Source organism: Ambystoma mexicanum, chromosome 6q, assembly GCF_040938575.1.
Source record: "Ambystoma mexicanum isolate Mex_15411 chromosome 6q, UKY_AmexF1_1, whole genome shotgun sequence".
NCBI lineage: Eukaryota > Metazoa > Chordata > Amphibia > Caudata > Ambystomatidae > Ambystoma > Ambystoma mexicanum.
This window is the reverse complement of record NC_090937.1, coordinates 496,543,369-496,568,741: the sequence shown is the minus strand read 5'-3', so window position 1 is coordinate 496,568,741 and position 25,373 is coordinate 496,543,369. Positions and strand designations below refer to the sequence as shown.

The 25,373-nt window shown below is 47.3% G+C and overlaps 1 protein-coding gene across 40 annotated transcripts in view; it reads right to left on the bottom strand.

Moving 5' to 3' along the window:
- The window catches only part of ANK2 (ankyrin 2), a 1,645,279-nt gene that overhangs the window by 379,842 nt on the left and 1,240,064 nt on the right, over positions 1 to 25,373 (bottom strand). For all 40 annotated transcript variants that reach the window (XM_069630993.1, XM_069630997.1, XM_069630984.1 and 37 more), the window contains 2 exons: positions 21,819 to 22,016; positions 20,853 to 20,951 (listed from right to left, as the gene is read on the bottom strand). In XM_069630993.1, coding sequence (XP_069487094.1) covers positions 20,853 to 20,951; positions 21,819 to 22,016 — 297 coding nt within the window. The remainder of the gene's footprint in view (positions 1 to 20,852; positions 20,952 to 21,818; positions 22,017 to 25,373) is intronic.

Genomic DNA, 25,373 nt, shown 5'->3' with positions numbered 1-25,373 from the left:
CTGCAAAGCAAACACAGACACTCATCACAAGAGCGCAGCGGCTGATTGCTCATAACTGGCGCCCACCTGCGCAAAAGAAACTGCGGTGCCAAATACGCAAAGGAATCATTCACAACAGCGACAGCGTTCCAGAGGTCAATAATGTTGCGATTGAAATCAGTTTCTGGCTAAATATTGCCTGAGGACATTCGGGGAATCTGGGGCGTAGTACAGAAACTTTCCACTAGAGCAAACGTACTCTGTCAATGCGTTTGAGCACCAAAGCAATTTTCTCCTTGGTGTTATTACTGAATATTACCCGTAGAGTAACCTTACCCCTTGTGCAATATAGGTATTGAATAAATGAGCGTTAAGTGTCTGCAATACGGCCCCTGGAATCTACGGGTAATTGGGAGACAAGATAGCAGCGGTAAGCAGAGGTTCACCAGTCCAAACAGAGAGTCACCAACCCTATGGGAGAACTAGTTTAGGGCATACAACTCGTGAGGGTAAAGTGCAATGACCCTACTCAGGTAAAATCTTACGGTCAACTGCAGCATGGCACTGTGAATGAGGCATCCCACTTCCCAATCCTTGCACTGCCCATGTAAGTTCATTGAGAGCACAGGTGCGGTTTCTTGTACCACAGACAAGTTGATCACAGACATCATTGAAATCAGGGGGCTTGTTGCACTTTAATCAATCTACCCCCATACACTGGACATGATTCATAAATGCCCGCAATCTGGTTCCTGGCCAGGTTTTGTCATTTGCCACATGGGCATCAGATGCCCTAGTCATTGTTTCATTGGAAAGAGGTTCGCAGGGCTCCGCCAGCACCTTAAAACACCTGTGCTGGAATGATGCTGAAGGGTGACATTGAACTCACTGTCGAGTACTGACTGAAAGTCTGATCATGGCTGGAAAATAACGTATAGTTTGTTTATTAATTATAGTTTGTGTTAAATGTACAACAGGCAAGTTCAGGCATCACGACCACACACTGTCAATATGGACTTCATAAGATGTTACTTGTTTAAAGTGGTTCATCTTGGTAGACCAGGGAGAGGACAGTCACCTATCATGCAAGATCAAACATTGTCTGCTATCGATTAAGGATTGGATGGATCAGAACTTTTTGAAAATCAATCTGGATAAAACTGAGGTTCTGGTTAGAACTAATAATTATAACCTTTGGCCCCCATTCTATTGGCCGAACCCCTTTGTGCAGTGCCCTAGACCTAGCCCGGTAGTGAAGAACCTGGGTGTGGTGATAGATGAACATTTGTCTCTGAATGCACAAGTCACTGCAGTGACTCAATCATGTTATTTCATGATCAGGAAGTTGAAGGCAGTTCTTCCCTATTTGACTCAATCTCATCTGGTGCTGGTAGGTCATGCATTGGTCTCCTCTCGCTTGGATTTGAATAATGCCCTTTCTTTGAGACTGCCTGACTATGACATTAACAGACTGCAAAAGGTGCAAAACATGGCAGCAAGGCTTCTAAGTAAGCGAAAAAAATCCCAACACATTTCTCCAGAGATCCGCTCCTTGTACTGGCTCACTGCCTACAGCACCCAACAGCATCTTGTGCTCAAGCACACTCGCCAGACTAAGACTGGATAGAAGACTGGCCCCGCCTCCCTTCAGGAAAGACCCACCTGGCAGCCGTTCCTTTCTGGTACAGACCATTAGGCACTGGAATCTCCTACCTGCTGATTTACGAAAAGCAGCCACCCTCCTAACCTTTAAGAAACCATTTAAAACTCATCTTTTTAATCTATAATCTACCATTGCCTCGCACTGCACTTTTGAGTTTTTCTTCACTATCACCCAATGGGTGATTGCCGTGCTCAACAAAACTCCCCTGTGACATAGCATAACATTTCATAACCAACACATGGGGCCTCATTACTAATTTGGCGGTAAGGCAACAACGGCGCCGTTATTACCATACCGCCACATTACGAGTTCTGCTTGCGGGTGCCGCTCTGCACGCCTGGTCAGACCAAGCGTGCAGAGCAGCACCCGCGAGCAGAGCGCCTGATTGCAACCATGCTCCCCTCCCCCATTCTGCCCTCTTGGGCAGAATGGGGATCGGGAGCCCGGCCATACCGGCACCCGTGAATGGGCAATTACCGGCCCATTCAACTCGTAAGGGCCGGCAATGACCCATTCGTGGGTGCCGGTAGCGAGTTTGGCGGTAGCCGTGCCCTTTTTAAGGGCACGGCTACCGCCAAACTCGTAATGAGACCCATGGTCATGCAAACAGCACTATGTGGTTTCCAAAGGGGCGTGGGCGTATTATAAAGCATAATATATCACAGACACAGAACCAACTCCTGCCATATTGACAGACCATCTTCAGTTCATCCCCAGGTAAACCTTGGAGGTAATAGACAGAACCACTTGTGCCCTTAATCTCCAAAAGAGCAATTGGACATTTGTTGTGGTCAATATGTGCAAATGCGGTTTGTGCATGCGCAGTCACTATAGGCAAGTGTGAGTACACTCAGGGCCTAATTCACAGAAGTGTGTTATAATGGCAAAAGCCCATAGGAAAGCGCTCTGGGAATAAGGGCCTTCGACTGTTTTAGCCCTCACGCTGATATGCGTGCACATCCACAAACAGCATTTTTGCACGCACAGATGTACTACAATTCCTCCATAATGTCGGAGGATGGGATAAGACTCTCAATCCTCAACACAATCGCTGCTTGTCCGCTGGTTAAGAAATCTGACCCGCTGCTGAGTGCAGGGCAATCACGGGACATCGCAGAGCCATCCTTTCTGGATGCCGGCTTCCGATCAAGCCGTCTTTCTAACACAGAGAGCAGGACTGGCTCATTGAAGGTTCTGGACCTGGCAAAGAGATTATGGCAGCCCGTCCTGGTGTCGTAGAATGCATCTGAGTGATGACCCTGGGTGGATTATCTAAGCAACCGTAGTAGCATAGCTCCCTGAAACTGTGAATGAAGACTAAGATGAGCTATGCATTCAATGTGTAAGAATTGCCTGACCCCTAGGAGATGATCACTCGGATGCTAAAAGTTATCCTAGCAGATCTGGGATTCATTTTGAGTTACGGGAGCTGGCCAGCAGGACATCGCTGGGCATACCCCAAAGGTATGGAATGGGGACCACGCAAGTATGGAAGGAAGCCGGTGATCAGCGAGCGCGCGTGTGAGGGAGAAACCTACTCTACATCCGGTAGCCCACAGCATAGTCGCAACTGGATTAAACCACAACGTTCTGTCATAATATGAATAACTAGCTCATCTGGATGCCAGCTCTAGAAACAACATGCCATCATTCTTAGGGGGGTAAGAAACTGTGCATGATTCTTTCATAAGAGAGCCAGAAAGACAAGTCAAACATTAAGCAAGGTTAACAGGCCACCCTCCTGCATCAACTTATTTTATGGCAAACAGTACATTCCACCACGCTGCCTGCTCAACACGTGGCCCCAGGCTGCTGTGGCGCTGTTGTTTCAAACACGCCAGAATGGACGCGATGAAGTATTGCGTAAGTTGTATTTTATTAAGCACCGGGTCCCTTCACTCACTTACAGTTGTCCCACATAATGCAGGTTTTGATAGCTTTTATTGGAATAACTGTAAATACTATGAGAGATGGAACAAGGCATTGTCTGTTGGCCATTGTGCGGCTGTGCATTGTCTCTCTCGTACAATACCGCATCTGCGCTTTTGGCACGTAACACAATAGGATCTGCGACACTCCTTTCTATGAGCCCCTGGAGTAAACATCTGGCCATCTAGCGGGACGTTCGCGCCAAATTCATATTTTACCAAAGAAATGTTGGCATGCACTGTGAAATTAAATGAAACAGGGCGTATGAAGTCATTCCCAACATATCCCGCATGCACTCGCCGGCCGGGCTTGCAGGAGACAGCGACGGCATGAGCGTGAAAGCACATTTGCGGTGTGTGCAAGAACCTTGAGCGTCACAATGAGCATTGGCAAACAACACAAATCACGCCGGTGAGCAGTCCAGTCGTTACTCCATCCTACACATTCACTTTCCGGCACTGCTAATGCGCCAGGACAGCCAATGTGTGTCAGTGTTGCAGGAAATAGTCGCTTCGCTCATTTCCGGTAGCATGCACTGTTATCATAGCACAGCCGTTGCCAAAAGAAACTTAGTTGAAGTAATACAAGTGAGAACACAGTCTGTGAAGAGTGTAGCAATCATGAGAGGTCTATCAAAATGAAAGTGGACGCACGACGCGAGAGAACCAAGGAAAGTAACTGCAGTCATCTCTGGTTATGGTTTGACTCCCCCTGGAGAGAGGCCATGAGCCTCCTACCTCTATTGAACTTGGGTGGGGAGTTGCTGGCCACTCCTCTGTCTGGTATAGCAGGGCCTCTATTGCTCACAAGTCCGGTGGTAGCCATGCCAGACTTACCGGGGCATTACAGCCCCGGCGGTCCAGGAAGCCAGGCACCAGAAAAGGTAAATCCCCATTCCCATTTGATTGCCATAGGACTCAGTGGGAATGGGGAGCATGGAAGCACCGGCACCGTGTGCAACAGTGCCGGTACTTTCATGTAAGTCTGCGAGCGGGTACCGACCAGCCCGCCAGGTCAGGCCTGGCGGGCAGGACGGCAGCCACTCGCAGACTCGGAGTGCGCCGGTCCGGTAACAACGATGCTGGTAGGCTTACTGGCACCATTGTTACCGGACCGGCACACTCGTAATGAGGCCCATAGTCGCTAGGATGGGCTAGCTTGAATGTATCCAGAGACTGTATCCAGAGACTCTGCAAAGTGCATTCCTGCAAAACCAGGAAATGCAAGGCAGATTCCATTGTCTGGTGATAACCACTTGCCAACAAAAGTCCATTCTTATTTGCATATCTTCTTTCACTGATTGTAATAAAAATGTCAACCTCCCATTATGATGTCCCTGACATTTTCCTTTTTGAACCCATTCATCTAAAACATCGGGTGGGAGTGAGCTCCGAGCATTACTCCTCTGAGTTGCGTCCGCCCTCGCTTTCTCTGATTCTCCGTGGCGCAAGGGTGGCGCAGATAATTATGGGTAAAGTACTTTTTAAAAGCATAGGATGTGTAACCTGAGGCTCTTCAGATATTTTGGCTCCCATGATCCCTCACCAATGACTTTGCTGGCTGGGCCTGATGGGAGTTGTAGTCCAAAACATGTGCATAGCGAGCAGGACCTTGCTAAGAAGATTAAGCGGATGAATGTCTCATGAAAACACACGTTTCAAATAGGAAACCATGAGGTTTGGCAGTTTATATTGTTCGTTTTGTGCTGTGTCAGCCCATTTGGGCGTTTGAACCTGCCTTCAAATTTCTATAGAACAATCAACATAATGGGGGGTGGGAGGATGAGAAAGGTAGAAAGTGAGGTTTAGTTGTCAGTTTGCAAAATGTGATTTAAAAGGAAATTAATTATGTGGATTGCAACAGTTTGAACAATCAACATATTTGTGCATTCCCTTAATGGCCAATTCAGAGTGTCTACACACAATGTTTTGTTTGAAACTGCAGTACACGCATTGTGTGTGCCCTGCTCTTTAGTAGCAGCTTGCTTTATAGGTGGACTGTGAAATTGCCTTTTTAATACTTGCTAGCATAGAGACAGTTGTTTGAAGAAGTTTTCTTGCAGTCATAGTTTTCATGTTGGCATGTACACACATGTAGCATGAAGGTGCACGCAGATAGACTGCAGTGCAAATGTACATAATGGGCCTCATTACGAGAATGGATGTAACCATGCCGCTTTTTGCGGCATGGCTACCCCCATTCTGGGTACCGGGTCCGGGTTCCCTGAATAGGGAAATACCAGGCCATTCCGACCTTGGAGGGCCCGGTATTTCCCCATTCAGGGAACCCTGACCCGGTACATCCCCATTCCCATTTGAGCCCCCGTAGGGCTCAATGGGAATGGGAGGATGCAAACAACGGGGCCCGTTGTTTGCATCCTGGTCTGCTTGCGGGACCCGCAAGGAGACCTCGTAATGAGGAGGTAGGGGGTTAACGGGGCCGGCAGCTCTACCGGCCCCTTTAACCCCCTACCGCCTTCTTCGTAATGAGGCCCAATGACTAGTATCCATTTGCAAGAATTCACAAACAGCAGAACACCTGGCACCCTGCTTCATGGCCGCCTCTTACTTCCTGACAGCGACACCCAGGGATGTGCACATGGCCGGAGTAGGGTGGGGTCCAGACAGCCAGCTCAGTAGTTCCGTTCATGGTGAAAAGGCAGCAATCGTGTCCTCAGCGAACTTACCCTCACAAACCTAGAATGACCCACCTTTTAGATGCTTCAGCCTAGTCAAACTACTTATTTCAACTTTGCTTCTCACTAGACTTGATTACTGCTCTGCCCTCCCAGTGCGTTTTCTTCTTTCTTATCTTAGACCACTCCCGCCTGCATTCAACCACTCAATCCAACTTCTCTTTTCCGTACCTCCCCATCTATCAATTCATCTCTTCTGCCAAACTCCTTCCTTCCCTTTGAATCCTGTCTTCTTTTCCACTTCCTAAGAATGGTCCTTAAATGCTCCCATGGCCAAGTCCCCCTCCCGCCTGTGTTCTCTGAGCTCACCCTACTGCCCCAGCGTCTGCATCTTCTCTCTGTCCCTGCATGTCACTCTGCACCGGCTCGCTGCCTCGCTTTTTCCGTGACTTTCCAAAGGGCTGCCATGCCTCTCCCGCTGATATTTGATCTTCTCCTTCACTTTACATTTTTCGCATTACGTTAAAGGCCCATTATCTGTCCTCCCTGTCTGCTCATACATTTTTCTACATTGTTAATAACTTCTGTTTTTCTCTGCTTTTTAATTTTTTTCATTACCATCTTTTAGAATTCCTTTACTGCACTTTGGCGTAAAGCGCTTTATAAATACCAAGAAAATACAAAAACAAACACATTTTTGGAAAGGTTCATCTGAAGTTCGACCACATGGCTTACAGGAAGACACGTGACAACCAACATAATGGGAGGGGTGACATGTGACTGGGGCTCCTATTCATTTGGAGGCAGCTTTCAGTGAGGCACGAGTTTGTTGCTGGATTCAAGCGTAGGAAACGCAGGGAAAGGTGAATAAACTGGAGTGCATTAAGAGTAGGTAAGCAGGAAGAAGGGTAGGCAGAGGTAGTGAGTGCTTGCTGATCTAGTCAGAGATGTAATTTTAAGGTATGATTTGCTGACACAGCACTGTATCACACATTCAGTTATTTGAAGTGAGTGAACACCACAAGTGTCATCACCAGAGATTCAGGGAGGTGGGTGCTACATCAGTCACTGTCAATAGAGTGGGCAAAACACGTGCCATTGGGTGACATCTAGGAATCGAAGTGGAAGGAGTGCAGGATTCCTGAGAGCAGTCAGTGGGCAAGTCACACTTACCTGATTTTTCTGGGAGAGAGTATGAGGGGTTCTGGGAGGCGGATGACACACTAGTCAGTGCCCATCTCTTGAAGCGAGTGAACAAGGCACGTGTCATCCGGTGGCACCTAGGAACAGGAGTGGGGAAACCCATAGGGCAGCTTGTGGGCCAGTCACTAACTGATTTTTCTGGGAGGGACGAGGAGGGATTCTGGGAGGTAAGAGACACACTAGTCAATGTCGACTTCTTGATGTGTGTGGACGAGACCTGTGCCTTCGGGTGACAATATGAGAAGGAGGACACAAGAATTCTTGAGGGTAGCTTGTGGGAAAGTCACGTTTGCCTCAATTTGCTGGAGGGGAACAGCAGAGACTTGGGGAGGCAGGTGAAACACCAGTGAGTGTCCATCTCTAGAAACAAGTCAATGAGACATGTGCCATCATTTCTCACCTGGGAAGTGGAGTGAGGAAAAAACAAGAATCCTCGAGGGCAGCTTGTGGGAGGGTCAAACCTGCTTGATTGTGGTAGGTGGGATTAGCAGAGATTAAGGGAGGCATGTGAGACACACCAGTCAGTGTTGTCCTTGAAGTGAGTGGACGAGACACGTGCCATCCAGTGTCAACTGAGAGAAAATGCAGGCGGATCTAGGAATCCCTGAGTGCAGCTTGTGGAAAAGTCACATTTGTCTGATTTTGCTGCCAGGGAACAGATGTGATTCAGGGAGGGTGGGTGACACACCCGTCATTGAGCGCACAACAACCAAACAAGCCAGAGGCAAGGTGAGAGATGCTGCATGTAGTCTTTTCACTCTTACGGCAGAACTTCCTGTGTGCACTGGGAGCCCAAAATTGGCCATGGTAAATTGAAGTTATCATCCAACTCACGTTCCATACCCCTGTCCAAGTTGCCCTGGGGTACATGCACCAATACAAGTAAATGAACGGGTACTACCCCAAGACAGTGAAAATCCACCAAGACTGACAGAAGAGGGTTTGCATTAATTTCCATCCACTATGTCAGGGGCAGAAGGGGGAGGTGTGCAGATCTCATCTACCGAATATCGGGGAAGTACAACACATGGAGTAGTTGAACAGTGGGAGGAGTTTGAAATCCCACGTTTCCATCTCCATCACCACATCCACTGATGAATCAGACAATATTAATAACAAGATGGATGATGACCATGGGAAAGATTAGGATCCATCAGCGTTCAAAAGGACCAAGCATTGCTGATGAAAAGCAGTGCTGATGAGGAGTGGGAGGAGAACGAGAAGGACACCAAGGATGCAGAGAGGCTTTAGTGCTATTTGATGCTCCTCCCCCACCTGTGGCAAGTCTCACCAACAAACAGCCTTCCTGTGGCAGATCTGTTATCTACAACTGTGGTATCACAAAAAACAAAGGACAGGTAAGTCTTTCGTTATGCCAATCATTCTTGTTTGCACTCTTACTGTGTACCCTAACACTCGCACTGGCTGGAAGAACACCCTCTCCTTTAGTGATATTAATTAGCCCTAGGAAGCGCTGTTGCAACGCCTATCTAAGAGGGATAGGTAAGAGGGAAACTGACCCTAATGCTACAATGAATTGATCACAACTAAACATTCTTGCATGTACAATTATTGGTAGAAAAACTGTTTGGGATGGTTATTACCATGTCATGTTCATCTGGTGATCAGGCAGTTCACGTGGGACTATGTTTCTAGGGAACAATGTATTCGCTCTCCGTGAAGTGTGCTTGGCCAAGTCAATGATATATTTTATAAAAACACAGTAGAGATAGAACAGCTAATGCAAGTTGTCTGCTTTAATGTTATGCAAATCTATTTCTCTAATAGATTACTTTTTTCTCTCACATGTTCTCCAACTCATTTAAAGATATACGTTAGATATAAAACAAGACTAAATATCCTAAATGATAGGCAATAGTCAGTATTTCTGTTGATTTTTCTTCGTGCGCCCCTTGGTTCGAAGTCTGGTCCCGAACCATTTTTTACCACTAATTGTACAGGCAAGAATTATTTTAAAACAGTACTTTGCCATCTTCGTGAGTTGGTTCGGTTATTTGGACTCAGATTCATTCTGGTGTGATCCGACAAGCAACTGAGAGCCTTCAAAGAAATGTTTGCTGGGTCCCAGAAGATCAGTTCCCATGTCAGCTCGACTTACCACGCCAAAAATTAACTGTGCCAATTGCGGGTGCATCACAAGTTGCCACTGCACAGCCTGAAAAACTCAGTGGCCACCCATTGGAACTCTAATTTGGCCACGTTGGACATGCTACTTGAGCAGTGCAACGCCATAAGAGATTACAACATCACTTACAGCAGAGCCCTGGCTGGATCATTTTAACACTGTGTCAATGGCTGCTCCTGACAAATGTCAGATTGCGCCACAACATTTCGAGGAGGACACAAAGTGGGTTAGTTGTCAAAATGCATCCCTGAGAGAGGTTCTTCCTGTGGTGTACCTATTTCAGCTCAGCCTGACCAACATGGCGAGGGCCCATGCCTTGGCAGGTGATGCCAAAGTGACACAGCTGGTGAGGGAACTGCTTTCAACCTTGGAAAGCGATTGCTAGTTGGACTAAAAGGTAAAATGGAGTACCTGCTGGCTTGCTGTATGAACTTATGCTTTAAAGCAAAAGCAGGAAATGTTCATACGCATGTCTCAGAAGTGGAAGGCTCACAGTAAGCATCACAACGAGGAGACATTGTACACATGGACAATGATGCTTTGCTGCACTGCTTGCATGATCAACTGAATAAAAAACGCTGGCAGCCGGAAAAACATCAACCATCCCAAATGTATCCAAGCACAGTGGGAATGTCAAGCTCAAGTACCACATTGAAACCCACTGAAATCTCTTTGCAGAATGTGAGCAGTGCCTACAGGGAGGACACCATCCTCAGTGACTCGGGCATCTTGAATACAGAGAGGTTCTACGGTGGAGCAGGCATCAGGTGATTAGCCGCAGAGATGGTGATTCTTATTTGCTGGACACATCACCTGTGGGGCCGCGTGATGACCCACCACAGTCACCAGTGTGCAGCCCAAGAAGGTTTTTAGGGAAGCAAGGACTATTGCCTCTGACCAAAGGAGAAGCCTTATAGCTTTGGATGTTGAACAATTGATATTCATAACAATGAAAACTCACTTGATTGTGGAAAAATATAGGTTGACATCCACCCTAACCAACATAACAGCCTGGATAATGAAAATGATTTGTTACCCAATACATTTCAGGCACGTAAAATTGGAGCAGGGTTATTTCATGGTGCATCTGATTGGAAAACCGGTAGTTGTAGTAGTGACTGGCCTTCTACTGTGCAACACACGCCACTGCCTGTTGTGCGAGTAATGCGTTTTAATCCTTGTGTTTTCTCTTGATGATTACCCCGGTTCTGTGTGATTAGATCGCCACAGTTAGTTTGTGGTGTTCTAGGTGGTCAATTCTTGTAAGTTGACTTCTTTCTTTTTTTTTAAATAGAGGGTTCCCCCACACACTCCTGCCCCTACCCTTTCCCCATTGAGGGATCTGGATCTGGTGGTTAATCAAAATAATTCGTCTTCTAATGATTTTACTGTTTTTATGTTAAATTGCAATGTCTGTTTATTCATTTTGTCGTTGTTTTTTTCTTTTTTTTCTGTGATGATATGAATGCTCATCCATTTTCAAATTTAAACATATTTTTGATTAATTCATCACTGTTTAAAGTGACGTACTTCAGTCAAAATATTGTCTTTGAATCGATGGTAGGGACAACAGGGTGATTAAGTAGATCTCACTTCTGTAAGCTTAGACTAATAGCTATGAGTTATGCTATGTTAGTTGGTATTTGTATAGTTCCTTTTACCATTGTTATGATTCCAAAGCGCTGTGGGGTTGAACGCCCTAGGAGACCGCAGTCCAGGTCAGTAGAGAGAGGGTAGTGTAGTACAACATACTTGAGTGCTCTTGGTATGTGTGCAGTCAGTTTGCAATAGTTGGTGTGAAGCTGCAAACTAGTACTAGGTGTGGTGCAGTGGTTGTGTAAGATTAATAGAATGTGTGCAGCAAGACAAATGGACTACGGTATCTGCATTCAGGCGGCACTGGGGCTTGAGAGAGACGTTATGTGGGCAGCTAGGCCGATTTCAAGGGGTATAGCTGCGTTCCAAAGACTGTTGAGGTGGACGTGGAGATGTGTAAGTATGTGTGCAGCTAGGCTGAATTAATCGAGGGGTGTAGCTGCATTCTATTGTTTGCTGGTGCAGAGGCAAGAGTTAGCATGGTGGTGTGATTTGAGTGTCTGAGTTTTCCAGGGGAACCTTGTACCTGTTCAGCTTCCAGTGTCGGTTGAGGGCGTGGTATCTACCTGTTTCTTGATGGGTCAAATTGTTTTGTCGAAGACTGATGGGTGGCGACAGACAGATCTGCCCCATAACTCATGTTAGTACATAGGAGCTAGCGGCGTCCTTGCTCGGTAGTTTGCCAGATAGAATGCACTATAGGTAGTTCTACTAGGATATTCCCAGATAGTTGGGGGTTAGTAGGAATAAGTGCTAGAAACGGTCCATGCTATACAATTCTCCACAGGGATTTCGAGGTGTGTAGGCATCTCCTGGATTGATAGTGTAGTGCATAATTTGTAGGGCAATGATCAAGTTCATAACTGCCATTAGTGCTTGGGATTCTAGTTCTGCTAGATATACCGGTGGCTAGTTCTGCTATACTCCTGCAATGGTAGGTGTGATTAGCAGAATAACCGCTTGACGGGCCCCTTGTATCTAGTTCTGCTCTTGGATTTTCAGGAGTGTAGAATTAGCAGGCAAGTGCGTTTCTGGGCTAATTGCGTAGTGCAAGATTGTGTAGCCTTGATCAGGCTCATGAGTGTTATTGGTGGATGGGTTACGAGTCTAGCACAATTAATCGCCCCTGATTAATGGTGATAGATAGGTTTAGGCCTCAGAGTGTATGGAATTCCTGTGGATGAGGTGATGAATACATTCTGCCAAATTCTTTTTAGGCGAAGAGCCAGGTTTTGAGTGCCTTCCGGAAGGCCATGTAGTCTTCGCTGTGTCTGATGCAGTGAGGCAGTGAATTCCACAAAGTTTGCGCCAGGGTTGGGAAGGCAGACCCTTCGATCCTGGTTGAATTGGAAGTGGGGCAGTGCGTGACCTAAGGGTGCGAGTCGGGTGGTAAGGCGTGATCTTATCTTGTAGGAATTTGGGTCCTGTCCAAGAATACTACATCTTAAATTAAGCTATTTTGAAAAAAAATGAAAACAATGTATATTATGTGATAAATCATTCCTGGTGAGACAAACTCTTTTGGTTCTTTTGTATTTTCCCCCATCCCAGCGAGGGTTGGGGTCACCCTCATGTTAGACAAGTAGGCTATACCGACACTGCCTGTTTGAGTCATATACTGGCTGTTGGGGTTATTCCTAAATTGCTTGTTTGGTTGGGTCATAGATGAGGTCAAGTCTAAAGTTCACACTTGGGATGCACTGTATAAAGACAGTATTTCCTTGTGTGTGTGGAGGGGGCCGGGGGGAAGAGGGTTCTAGCTATACTGTCAGTTATTTGCTGTCCAATGGTGGACATACATATATTTTATGGTGGTGGACATCCCTACATCGCTTGTTGGGGTCATTTCTTTAATGTCTGACAAGCTATGCTGCCTGTTGGGGGTTATTCCTATACTGCATTATGGGTGCAGTGATAAACAAGTGCTACATGAGGGTCATATCTATACTGCCTGAAGGGGCCTTCATTTGTAAACTGAAGTCTGGGTGGCAGATATGGGTCCTCTCTGCTCATGGGTGGGGTGTCATACCGCTGCACCCTAGTACAGGCTGCAGATGTTAACACAGAAAGAAGTTTCATTATAATCGCACAGTGTCCAAACTACTGTAAGTGTACTTGTAACCTACGCCGTGTGATACCCACGAGTTTGAGCGTATAACCAAATGAAATAAATAAATAAATAAATAAACAGCTTGTGGCCATGCTTGGAAGACCAGAGACCAGTCCATTGGTGAAGATGAGGCAACAGAAGCACAAGAAGAATCTTGCTAGATGCAAGAGCCTGATGTATTGAGAAACCCCAAGGTAGGTGCCTGGCATGCCAGAAAAACACCACTTATCTAGCTTGGCCCATATGCATGTTTGTGTCATTTTATATCAGTGGAGTCCCGCCAGGTGGATTCAAGTTCAGAGATTCTAAGTCCCTAATGCGAGGATTAAACCCATGTTATGCAACGGGACTTGTCACTGTGGTGAGCTACTTATGCTGTTTGACCAGTTGGTCCAACAAGTTGACAATCTCTAGGTACTGAGTGTGATCAGACAGGAGGTACAAGAGCTAAAGCGGATACACCTTTTACCTTTCATTTAAAGAGCTGTCCTGGTGATAGAGGCTAATCGCCAAGAGAGGGCCCTGGAGTGTCTGGGTGTATATCTATATGCAGGAGTTGGTGTTAGTTAATATTGCCATTGCAAAGGTCCCCCCAGTCAAAGCCTTATATAGGGGGGCAGTTACCAGCAGGACACCAAAGCCTGGGAGATTACCGAAGCACACAATACTGTATATGTTGGGCTGGGGCATGGGAACATTGCATAGCATGGGCAACACTTTGTCCTGGTCCGGGTATATTGCACTCCAGTCTTACCCATGGCATTCTCCAGGCCTTTGCAACCCTCAGATCCTCTCGATTACGTCAAAGCTTGGCCGTGACTTGTAGGGAACACCCTGTTTTAGAGGGGAGTCAAGGAAGGAAGGACACCCAAGCTGCAATTAAGTAACCTGATAGGTCCTATTCTGTCATAATTGAGTATTAGCCAATTAAAATCTCCAGCTTGGATGGGCATTGTTGTAAACCCCTCCCTCTCTCTGAACGACATCCTCGTTGCTGTGCAATCAATGGTGTTTGCTTCGCATCTAAAGGGAGGCGGGGGTACTTAGCAGATACTTGCTAAAGGACTTGATGTGTGTATAACCTAGTGGTAGGGCACAGAACAACATAGGGGCTGGTGCAGTCAAAGGCTTCTGACAGGAGAGGCCAGTTGATGTTTTAGGAGGATCTTAACAGTACTACACCAACTATGGGGAGGGTGAAGGAAGGACTGTGCAAGGCAGAGAACGAAGTCTCGTCGTCCTCCTGGGTCCACCTGTTCGTATAATAGTGTTCAGCAGAGAGGCGCTTAAGGTAAGACTTCTCTGAGCATCAACATGCCTCCCAGCCTTAATGAACACTAGGATCGGACGTTGCCACGAATAAGTTAGCGATTGTCTGAAGGTTGTGTACATGCGAGTCGGGACATTTACTAAATGGTTTTTGTGAGTGTTCTTTGTTTTGAAAATATAACATGAGGGTCATTGGGTTCCATCGCTGTAACATATTATGAAAGAGCATTTTCAACGACTGTTCGGAAATATTAAACACAATTGCAAGTGTCTTTCCAGACAGGTGTTGGAATCAGTCATCTGAAGGCGTGCAATTCTTGTACAACCTTCACTCTTAGGTGGAGGTGCAAACACCAATGTACAGCGTTATATTTGTCTCTAATTGTGTCACACTTGGCACTGGTATTGTTAGTGTGGTCGGTAGTTTGGCAGCAGCACCATTTCTGACATGTATTGGCTTAGTGCGGGACATCGAAGCATCTGTTTATTTGTATGCATGTGAACTATTTTCTAGCCTATATATATATGCACGGATGTAAAATGTGTACTGGGTTTCATGGACTACAGGTCCCAGAGTGCACTGGATTGTGGTTGCAAAAACCTAGTAATCTCTATCCTAATCTGAGGACTACCCTCACTGCGTCCTTCCCCCTATGATTTGTAAAGTGCTCCGTTGCTTCATGAAGCTAAGTCCGGGCTCAATAAATAGACTAATAATAATTATAATAATAATGCTTCCCTTTCAATTTCCAAGTCTCGGTGAAGGAGGATTATTATCAGGTGTTGAACACTAGGGGCACCATTCAGCCTGTTTCAACACAGGGATGTTTCCTTTTGCAGGAATGCATTTAGCAAGGATACCCGAGAGTGTCAGGCTCTTGAATTGGGCTTGAGCCATACCTGCCTACATTTGAAAATCAAAATTCTTGCGATGTATGCCCTTCCCACAGCCACACGAGACTCCGCCCATTTGCACATGGCTACGCCCACACGGCTGGCCCACCTGTCGAAAAGGTAAACTCGGTTGTTGCTTTCAATCCAATGATTGGTGCTTCTTCTCTCCTCAGAGCTTGGAGCAGTGAAGAGAGCCTAGTCCCAGGGAGACCCCAACCAAAGTGGAACTAGAACAGGCGAGAGCAGGTGAGAGATTGCCGGGAGATTTCTTTTGCCCCAGGGATCACGATTTCAACTCCACCAGATCGCTCCAAATCGAGTACACAATATTTGCACGCCGCCGCCGAAATAATGCTGCTTTCAATCCATAACATTGGATTGAAAGCAGCATTATTTCAGCTGTGACGCTGCCTTCATTTTGCTTACTATAGCATTGAATTAATCATTTTCAGTTCTATTGTAAGCAAAATGAAGGCGGCGCCGCCGCCGAAATAATGCTGCTTTCAATCCAATGACATGGATTGTAAGCAGCATTATTACGGCGGTCGCATTGAAAAAAAAGTCAGTGAATGCTCCCCGCCAGCAGCGGCCTCGTATAGTAGTGCAGGCAGTGGGAACGAATATTTCGCGCCGTTTCTGGGTCCCGCCCACTTCTGCACCCGATTGGCTACCAGCAGCTGCCAATGAGGTGGAGAATATGATGGCGCCTGGAAAGACCAACAGAATTCCTGCGATTGCAGGGTCTTTTCTGGAGACCCGGAGAAATGCCTAAAATTCCGGAGTCTCTGGAAAAATTCAGGAGTTTAGGCAGGTATGGCTTGAACCCTTGCCCTCTTGCTTTGACTCATGTGATGTTTGTGGAGCATAGTTAATGCTCTCCTCCTAAAGTGAGTTTGCTCCAACTTCCGGGTGCCCTTGGTGCTCCTTTCCGTTTTTTCTGCACCTGCTCACATTTTCCACTGCTAGCGTTTGTAGACTCCTGTGGCCTGTTGTGGAGGAAATGCGCAAGGGGCATTTAAAAGGGGGAGGACACATCATGTGGGGGGGGAGGGCACTTGAGAGTGGGGAGGAAAGGGAGGGACTGGGAAACGCCATTTCTTAAGTGCCTTTTTCCCCAGTCATCTTGCTCCCAGTGTGCAGTAGTGTTGCTCCAGGTGTGATGTGGCCTTGTTCCCTGTCTGCAGAGCCCTGGTTCCCGGACTGCAGTTCTGTGGTTCCCAATGTGCAGTGCTCCTTTTCCCAGACTGCAATGCTCCATGCGCGTAGTCTTCAGTGCAATGTTGGTGCTGCCGCTAGAGCTCCTGATGATACATATTCTAGGGACCTTTGGTGACGCAGAATGCGTGCATCATGGTAAACCCTCACTTACAGTGGCAGCCATTTTCTAGGAAGCAGTGGAACTGTCGGGGTAATATTTCTTGAATGTTGCATGAAGAGTTGCTTTGTTCGTAAGCAACTCTGTACATTGAAGATTTTTCCACTTTTGTGCCGCATTACATTGTGTTTGTTTTATTTGTTTACCTGTGATCAATAGTAGTGTAATGTTTTACAGCTGCAACTGTTCATATGGTTAAAAAAATGTTACATGATGGATTGGTAGCCTTGTAGCTAAACCTTTACGAGGCTCCCGATCCAATATGGCCACAGCTTGCTCTGTGCTGCAGTGGTCTATACAGGATCACTCTTCTATTTGCACTCTGGACAGAGACGTCCTCTGAGTTCCAGGACGATGCCCATCACTCTAGCATGAGTTAATTTTAAGACCTGGCTCCGGGCACTGATTGGGGATCTTTCACGAAATGTGGCTGTATGGGCCTGTTGTACTTTACTGCCCCACCGCCTTGCTTTCATTTTATTGAACGATCAACTGTAGGAGCGATCAGGCTTTTGCCCAAGTCTCTGTGCTGTTTCATTTCTAGCAGTAAACATTTGCCATTTCCGTGAAGTTAACTCGCTTTTCATACTCCGTTTTCGACAGCTGAGACACAGCTGTATTGCTGTTGTGGTACAATAATATCTAGTTCATGTGATATATTATGTCTTTCTGCCATTAAGTTTCACCCCGTTTTGTTTCAATGGGCTCATGTTCAAGCATCATTTCTTTTAGATCTGACAATCCCTCACACTGCAAAACTGCTTCAGTGTTTCAAAGATCATTAAGTGCAACTTTGGATAATATTTTTTTTTTCAAAGGGAGCAATCCCGATGACTATCAAGCACTGGCAAAGCCAATAAGCGTGGCTTTGCAAATGTACTGGGTCAGTCTTTTTTTTCCTTTGGGCTTTTACAAAAACAATCATTTTCTCTACAGTTAAAAATCATTGATATGATATGATATTTTATTTATATCGCGCTCGTACACAAGTGTTTTAGAGCGCGACAAGGCAAGGGAGGGGAACAGGGGAGAAAAATACAACGATCTAAGATTCGTGCAAGTTCATGGGAAAGGGAAAGGGGAAAAGTGCATGGAAGGGGGAGAGTGGAAAGTGCAGAGCAGAGGATAAACAGATAAATAATAAATACAAATAAAATATATAATGGAGCAATAAACAGGGGTAGTGCAGCCAGCAAGTGGCAAGTGCTGTGTTAACAGCAGCAGAACTGGGTAAGTCTGATAAGTGCATAAAAAGTGCATAAAAAGAAGAAAATGGGTGGATGGAGGACTGTATGGGTACAGATACAGTCCTCAGTACAAGGGGTGGCCAGGAGGCAGTGCAGGAGGGTGGCAGGGTGAGCAGGTAACTCGGCCAAGGGGATAGAGGGTGGCCAGATGCACAGTGCCAAGAGAGAGCAGATCAGCAAGGGAGAGGGGGAGCAAAGGCAGATGCAAAGAAGAAGATCTTGAGGTGCTTCCGGAACCGGAGATGGTTCTCCTAAAGTTTTAGAGTGGCAGGGAGGCTGTTCCAGAGGGAGGCCCCAGCCAAAGACAGAGATCTACCCCCGGCTCCATTCTTTGAGAAACGACTGACCCTGAGGGAGTTATAGGTAGAGGAGCGAAGAGCTCGAAAGGGGAGGTATTTGCAGAGGGATAGCTGAAGGTATTTTGGACCCAGGCCCCACAAAGCCTTGTGGACAATGCAGAGGGTTTTAAATTTAATCCTTGCATCAACTGGGAGCCAATGGAGAGATTTCAGAGCTGGAGAGATACGATCCCAGGGCTTGAGGCCAAGGACAAGACTCGCAGTCCTGTTCTGGATTAGTTGCAGAGGGCGAAGAGTAGAGCCAGGTAGATTTAGAAAGAGGCTGTTACAATAGTCCAACCTAGAGAGAACCAGAGCTTGGGAGACAGTGAGCTTCTGGGGGAAGGAGAGGAGAGGAAGAGTGCCTGTGAGGAGGTGCAATAGGAAGTTTGGCTTTTTAGAGACCTCAGAGATGTGGGCGGAGAAGGAAAGTGTGGAGTCAAAGATGACCCCGAGGTTCTTAGCCTCACAGGTGGAGATAGGAGGAGGGCCAAGTGAGGCCGGCCAGAGAGAGAGGGGAAAGGATGGAGAAGGGTTGCCGATGAGGAGGATCTCTATCTTGCTGGCATTCAGATAAAGATCATTGGTGGCACACCAATCTTGAATGGCAGTTAGGCAATCAGAGATGAGGGAGGGAGAGGAGGTGGCCGAGGGCAGCCTGAAAATGAGTTGAGTGTCATCAGCGTAGAACTGGAAATTTGAGCATAGAGTAGCAATGAAGTGGGCCAGAGTTGCCAGGTATTGGTTGAAAAGCCAGGGCTAGAGGTTAGACCCCTGGGGAACAGGTAGAGAGGAAGATAGAGGACAGGAAGGACCCCAGTTGAACCTGGGAGGGTCGATCAGAGAGGAAAGAGGTCAGCCAGGCCAGAGCCTGATCAGTGATACCCAGGTTCTCACGGAGACGGTTGAGCAGGATGGTATGGCTGACTGTGTCGAAGGCAGAAGAGAGATTGAGTAGGATGAGGACAGAGGGAATTTTAGAGTCAAGGTTGGAGAGCAGATCTTCACGGATCTTCACGGCTCTGCCAAAGACTGTTTCTTGTGTTTCTGTATTTCCTTCAGTCTCTTGCTTACTCCTGTAACTTTAAAAAGCAGTTGCTGCAACACTGAAGTTATTTCTTTTAGGCTTGTGTGATTTGGGTTTTGTCCCAATTTGATTTTATTGTAAATCAGTAGGATCAGCGCTTGGATGCTGGGTCTTCGTGGCCATTTTCCTTGGTCCTGCCTCTGCGTGTTGTCTCTTATGTTATATTAGTGAAACGTGGACTGGTTTCTGTTCAGAAGGTAGGTACTACACCCATTCCTGCTGGAGCCATGCAAGCTGCTGCCTTTCGGGTATTGTTTTCTTGTTTGTGTCTCACTCCCGAGGCTCCTTCCCTAACAGAGTCAGACACTGCAATAGTAACTTGCTCGGAAATAAAGAGATTCCCAGACATTGAGTCTACCATGTACGCCCTAGTGTGAGGGGAGCCTAGTATATGTGTGTAGTCCCCTATACATCGCTGCCTTGGTTGTGTCTTATCTGTTCGTATTGCCTATCCTCTTGCTTCTAATCTTTTCTCTCCAGCGTTGAGCCCCCAGTAATCCCCAATCACCCCTGCCAGACGCTGGCTTTTAACTCACTGTCATAGTGAGAGGTCTGAGGCCTACCCAGCCCCTAATTATACTTTGTATTTTCCTTTAAAAATATATACAGTAGGGCTTGGCTTCTCCTCGACCTACCCAATATTTAAAACAGGTCAGGTTTTCAGAATTACTGGCATAATATACATGCATTCTCCAACAAAATTGATTTTATGTAAGGTTTCCTCATGTACCTTTATTACCCTCCAGGGGAGGGGCGCTGACCAATCGGGAGGGCAGGAACACGGGCAGAAACTGCCATTTACATTCTGTCTCAGCCTCCTGTGCCTGTAACGCAGTTCCGCCATTCTTTGCCCCTCCTCTGTGGCCCCTGTCCCCCCACTCCTTGGTTTCACTTCTCCTTCCATGTGGACTCCCCAATCCCTCCATCTGCCTCTACAGTTGCCCCAACCCCCTCCGCCTCACTTACCTGTCCTGGTCTCCGTCACTAGCAGCGTCTTCCTATCAGAGATGCTGCCATAGAAATAGTAAATGGACTAATTCCCTTAACTATTGTCAGCACAGTTTGTAGTTTTTTGTAGAGTGAAATTAGGCATGCAAATGAGATATGGATGCATTTTCGCCCACGAATTGCTATTAGCACCTCAGACCAAACCCTGAGGTGCTAATATTGATAAAAATCAGTTGGACCACCCTCTGGCTGGTGGTTCGTTCCTGGCCCTAACCACCCAAAAAGTGGTATTTATATATGTATTATGGGATCCTAAACCCTGGATTTTACTGCCCCCCGGCCCTTTTACAAAGGGGCATTTTCCCAATGTATTTCTTACGGTTCTGTGGCATGTGGGTGGTTATGTGTTAATACCTTAAGCTGACAGCATTACCTTAGTCTGACAATCCAGGTTGGCTCCATTCTTTGACAAAATGTCAGCAACGTTCACTCTGTCCTCCTGAGCTGCCAGATGCAGGGATGTCAATCCAGTCTACAAAGGAAAGGATCCACACGTTAGTGCCAGTCCTGCCCCCCCCCCAATATCAACCTAAAGTCTGCCTCTACATGAATGCATGCAAAGTTTCCCGATATATGGACCACAGCCCGGAAACACGGGCTACAACAGGGGGATGGGATTTCCCACTTTATAAGGCAGAGATTTGCATAACTGATGCAATACCTGAAGTTACAACAGATGACATGTGTCTTTGGTGGGAACACTGACACTAATGGACCAGGCCTGTGGTATTGATACCCAAGTTATTGCATACAGAAGAGAGAGAGAGAAGGATCAGACTTTGATGGACACAACTGGACGAAAACTTTACCCCAACGCCCTCAGCATCTGTAGAAATAAGGACATTTGAGATATAAAAAAGAGGAGGAGCAAGTGGTTCTCACTAACACTTGAAATGCATTGGACTGATGGAAGATTTATAAGGGGTAAGGCGAAAACTACATGTATGGAGACTCAATTGCTCAGCTCTCGGGCATGACTTTTTGTCTGTCACGGGGGACGGGGGAACGGGGACGCCAATGTTTCCAAAATGGATTCAGAGAAGTGAGAGTAATCGCCTCCCGAGGAGACAGGAGCGATGGGGCGAGAACGGAGCAGTAGCAGAGCAGTGAGTGGGAAAGGGTGAGCTGGGGAGGAGAGCTGGGTGGGATCGAGTAGGAGTAGCCGCCAGTCACAGTAGGCAAGACTCTGGAAGATGAGGAAGGCTGGGGGGGGGGTTGGGATCTCCTATTTGCATCCCTCCTACAGTGCCTGGACCCAACTGGTTGCTCAGAGAAGATTTTGATGTGGTGGTGGTATAAACTCCTCACTCTCAAAGTGTGGAGCCTAAGGAAGGGTTACCTTTGTCCCCACGTGGATGTTGGCTTCCTTGTCGAGTAGCAGGTCCACCATGTCGGCGTGGCCTTCCTGGGCCGCGAGGTGCAGCGGCGTCACTCCCTGCTTGGTCAAGATGTTGGTCTCGGCTCCATAGTGCAGCAGGGTGTTGGCGATCTGCATCTGGTTCTTCTTGGCAGCAATGTGCAGAGGCGTGTAGCCGTTCTGAAAACAGCCAATCAGCGTTTATTAAATGGGAAAGGTGTATTCCAAGAGCAGGTTTATGGTATTGTGAGTGCCCTAAAGATCTCTCGCGATGGTGATAACATGTCTCATGGTGCCGTGGACAGGGCCAACCGGCAGCTCGAGTGGTCCAGAAGCTCACATCCTTTCTTTGAATTTAAAACTTGTCATACTGATTGCACTTAAGCCAATTTCATTGGTGCATCGCTATAACAATATAACTTTTCTACTCAGAACAAAGCTTAAACCGTTGCTTATGAAACCGCTCCACTCCTAAGCTATCCAGGAAAAATACTCACTACGCCACCCAGCACCAGCAGATACAGCGCACCGGGAAATACTCACTACGCCACCCGGCACCAGCACTTACAGAGCTCCAGTAAATACTCACTAGGCCACCCGGCACCAGCACTTACAGAGCTCCAGGAAATACTCACTAGGCCACCCAGCACCAGCACTTACAGAGCTTCAGGAAATACTCACTAGGCCACCCGGCACCAGCACTTACAGAGCTCCAGGAAATACTCACTAGACCACCCAGCACCAGCACTTACAGAGCTTCAGGAAATACTCACTACGGCACCCAGCACGAGCGCTTACAGAGCTCCAGGAAATGCTCACTACGCCACCAAGCACCAGCACATACAGAGCTCCACGACATACTCACTACACCACCCAGCACAAGCACTTACAGAGCTCCAGGAAATACTCACTACGCCACCCAGCACCAGCACTTACAGAGCTTCAGGAAATACTCACTACACCACCCAGCACAAGCACTTACAGAGCTCCAGGAAATACTCACTAGGCCACCCGGCACCAGCACTTACAGAGCTCCAGGAAATACTCACTACGCCACCCAGCACTAGCACTTACAGAGCTTCAGGAAATACTCACTACACCACACAGCACAAGCACTTATAGAGCTCCAGGAAATACTCACTACGCCACCCAGCACCAGCACTTACAGAGTTCCAGGAAATACTCACTAGGCCACCCGGCACCAGCACTTACAGAGCTCCAGGAAATACTCACTACGCCACCCAGCACCAGCACTTACAGAGCTTCAGGAAATACTCACTACACCACCCAGCACAAGCACTTACAGAGCTCCAGGAAATACTCACTAGGCCACCCGGCACCAGCACTTACAGAGCTCCAGGAAATACTCACTACGCCACCCAGCACTAGCACTTACAGAGCTTCAGGAAACACTCACTACACCACACAGCACAAGCACTTATAGAGCTCCAGGAAATACTCACTACGCCACCCAGCACCAGCACTTACAGAGCTCCAGGAAATACTCACTACGCCACCCAGCACCAGCACTTACAGAGCTTCAGGAAATACTCACTACACCACCCAGCACAAGCACTTACAGAGCTCCAGGAAATACTCACTAGGCCACCCGGCACAAGCACTTACAGAGCTCCAGGAAATACTCACTAGGCCACCCGGCACCAGCACTTACAGAGCTCCAGGAAATACTCACTACGCCACCCGGCACAAGCACTTATAGAGCTCCAGGAAATACTCACTACGCCACCCAGCACCAGCACTTACAGAGCTCCAGGAAATACTCACTAGGCCACCCGGCACCAGCACTTACAGAGCTCCAGGAAATACTCACTACACCACCCAGCACCAGCACTTACAGAGCTCCAGGAAATACTCACTACACCACCCAGCACCGGCACTTACAGCGCTCCAGGAATGTATACTTTGGTTGCTTGGAAGCAATGCTCGTGCAACTCTACTCCCTGCATCTCTAGCCCCGCCCCTCGCTGCCGTGCTCTGCTCCCTGAAGTTAATTGCATGTGTATTCCTGGCCGGTTATGCATCACCAATACAATACAAATGCAATAAATGGACCGCCTTGAAAATGGAAGGCACTGGAAGGCCCTTGAGATGGTTATTTTTCAGATAGTTTTAATTCAATGTATGACTCTTAAAAGCATTGAGTAACAGTTGAAAACATGCCATTTTGGGTCCCTTTGCAGGATTTCAAATCCATTCGTGATACTTTTTTAAGTTTGCATCCAGCATATAGTGGCTCTCCCACTCAATATTTCTTAAGGCCAGGAGCACAGGCAATGTAAGCATGGCTTCAGCTGATGGGCAATTAGGGACGCCACGTGGTTCTGCAGAGGAGCGCGCATTCACCAGAGGGCTGGAGCTGCTGAGCTGCATTTTTTAGAAATCGGAGGAATTGAATAAACCAGGAGTGAGATGAAAGTAGCACTCTGCCCACGGGTTGCTTAGCGCCCCAAATGAGATCCCGGCACATTCCCCATGTGTTCCGTCTGGCTGCCGCCTGCATTGCTGTCGCGACTGGAGAGAAAAGTGAAGCAGCAGACCGACACGTGTCAAGGTAGGTTTTGGAAAACAGTGTATGCATACAACACATGTTATGCTACGTGTGTGTGTGTCTGTGCAAAAGATTATGATTGAGTGAGGCGACATGTGAGCGAGTGAAATATGGGTACATGCCTGTATGGATGGTGTGTTTGTGTGAGTGTATGGATGTGTGAATGGGTATGCGTGTGTCCTTGTGCAGGTATGAGGCATGCATGCGTTTGTTTGGTGTGGAGGGGTCCACATGGTTTACAGTGGCAATGCCAGCATATATTTAATGTGCAACGTCATGAAAGTGATTTACAACGGGAATCCTGCCTTACATTGTGGTCACAACATCGTCAAACTGATTTACAGTGAAAATGCTGCTATATATTGAGGGAAAGCAACATAAAAGTGATTTATAGTTGAAATGCTGACATAAATTGTGGGTGTGACAAGGTGACATGCATGAAAATGCCTGGCGCGTATTGAGGGCGTAGCATCATGAAATTGATCTACAGTGCCAATGCTGGTATATCTGGTGGGCACATTATCACCGTTATTTACAGTGTGAATGGTGGAATGATTTTGTTTTGATCTTCACCCTCGCAGCCTTGCACCACTCACAGGGTCTGCAGCGCCCCAGGTACTTAGCCCGCCTTAGGCACAGACTCATTTATTTATTTCCAGCACGACACTCCTCCCTTCAGCGGCCTTCAGGTTGGAGATCCAGTCTCTCCTCCCCCTCTTCAAGGCAGCCCTCACTCCCTTTGATTGGTGTTCCGGGTCACGAGACCCGAAACACCAAAAAGACATGGCGAAGGGGGTCTGAAAGTCACCCGTTCCGCCCTTCTGGCCTTGCACCACACACAGGGCCTGCAGCCCTCCAGGTACTTTGCCCCGGCACCAGACTTATTTATGTATTTCCAGTGCTACAGCGTTCCCTTCAGCGGCCCTCGGGCCGCACATCCATCCTCCCCCACCCCTCCCACAGGCCAC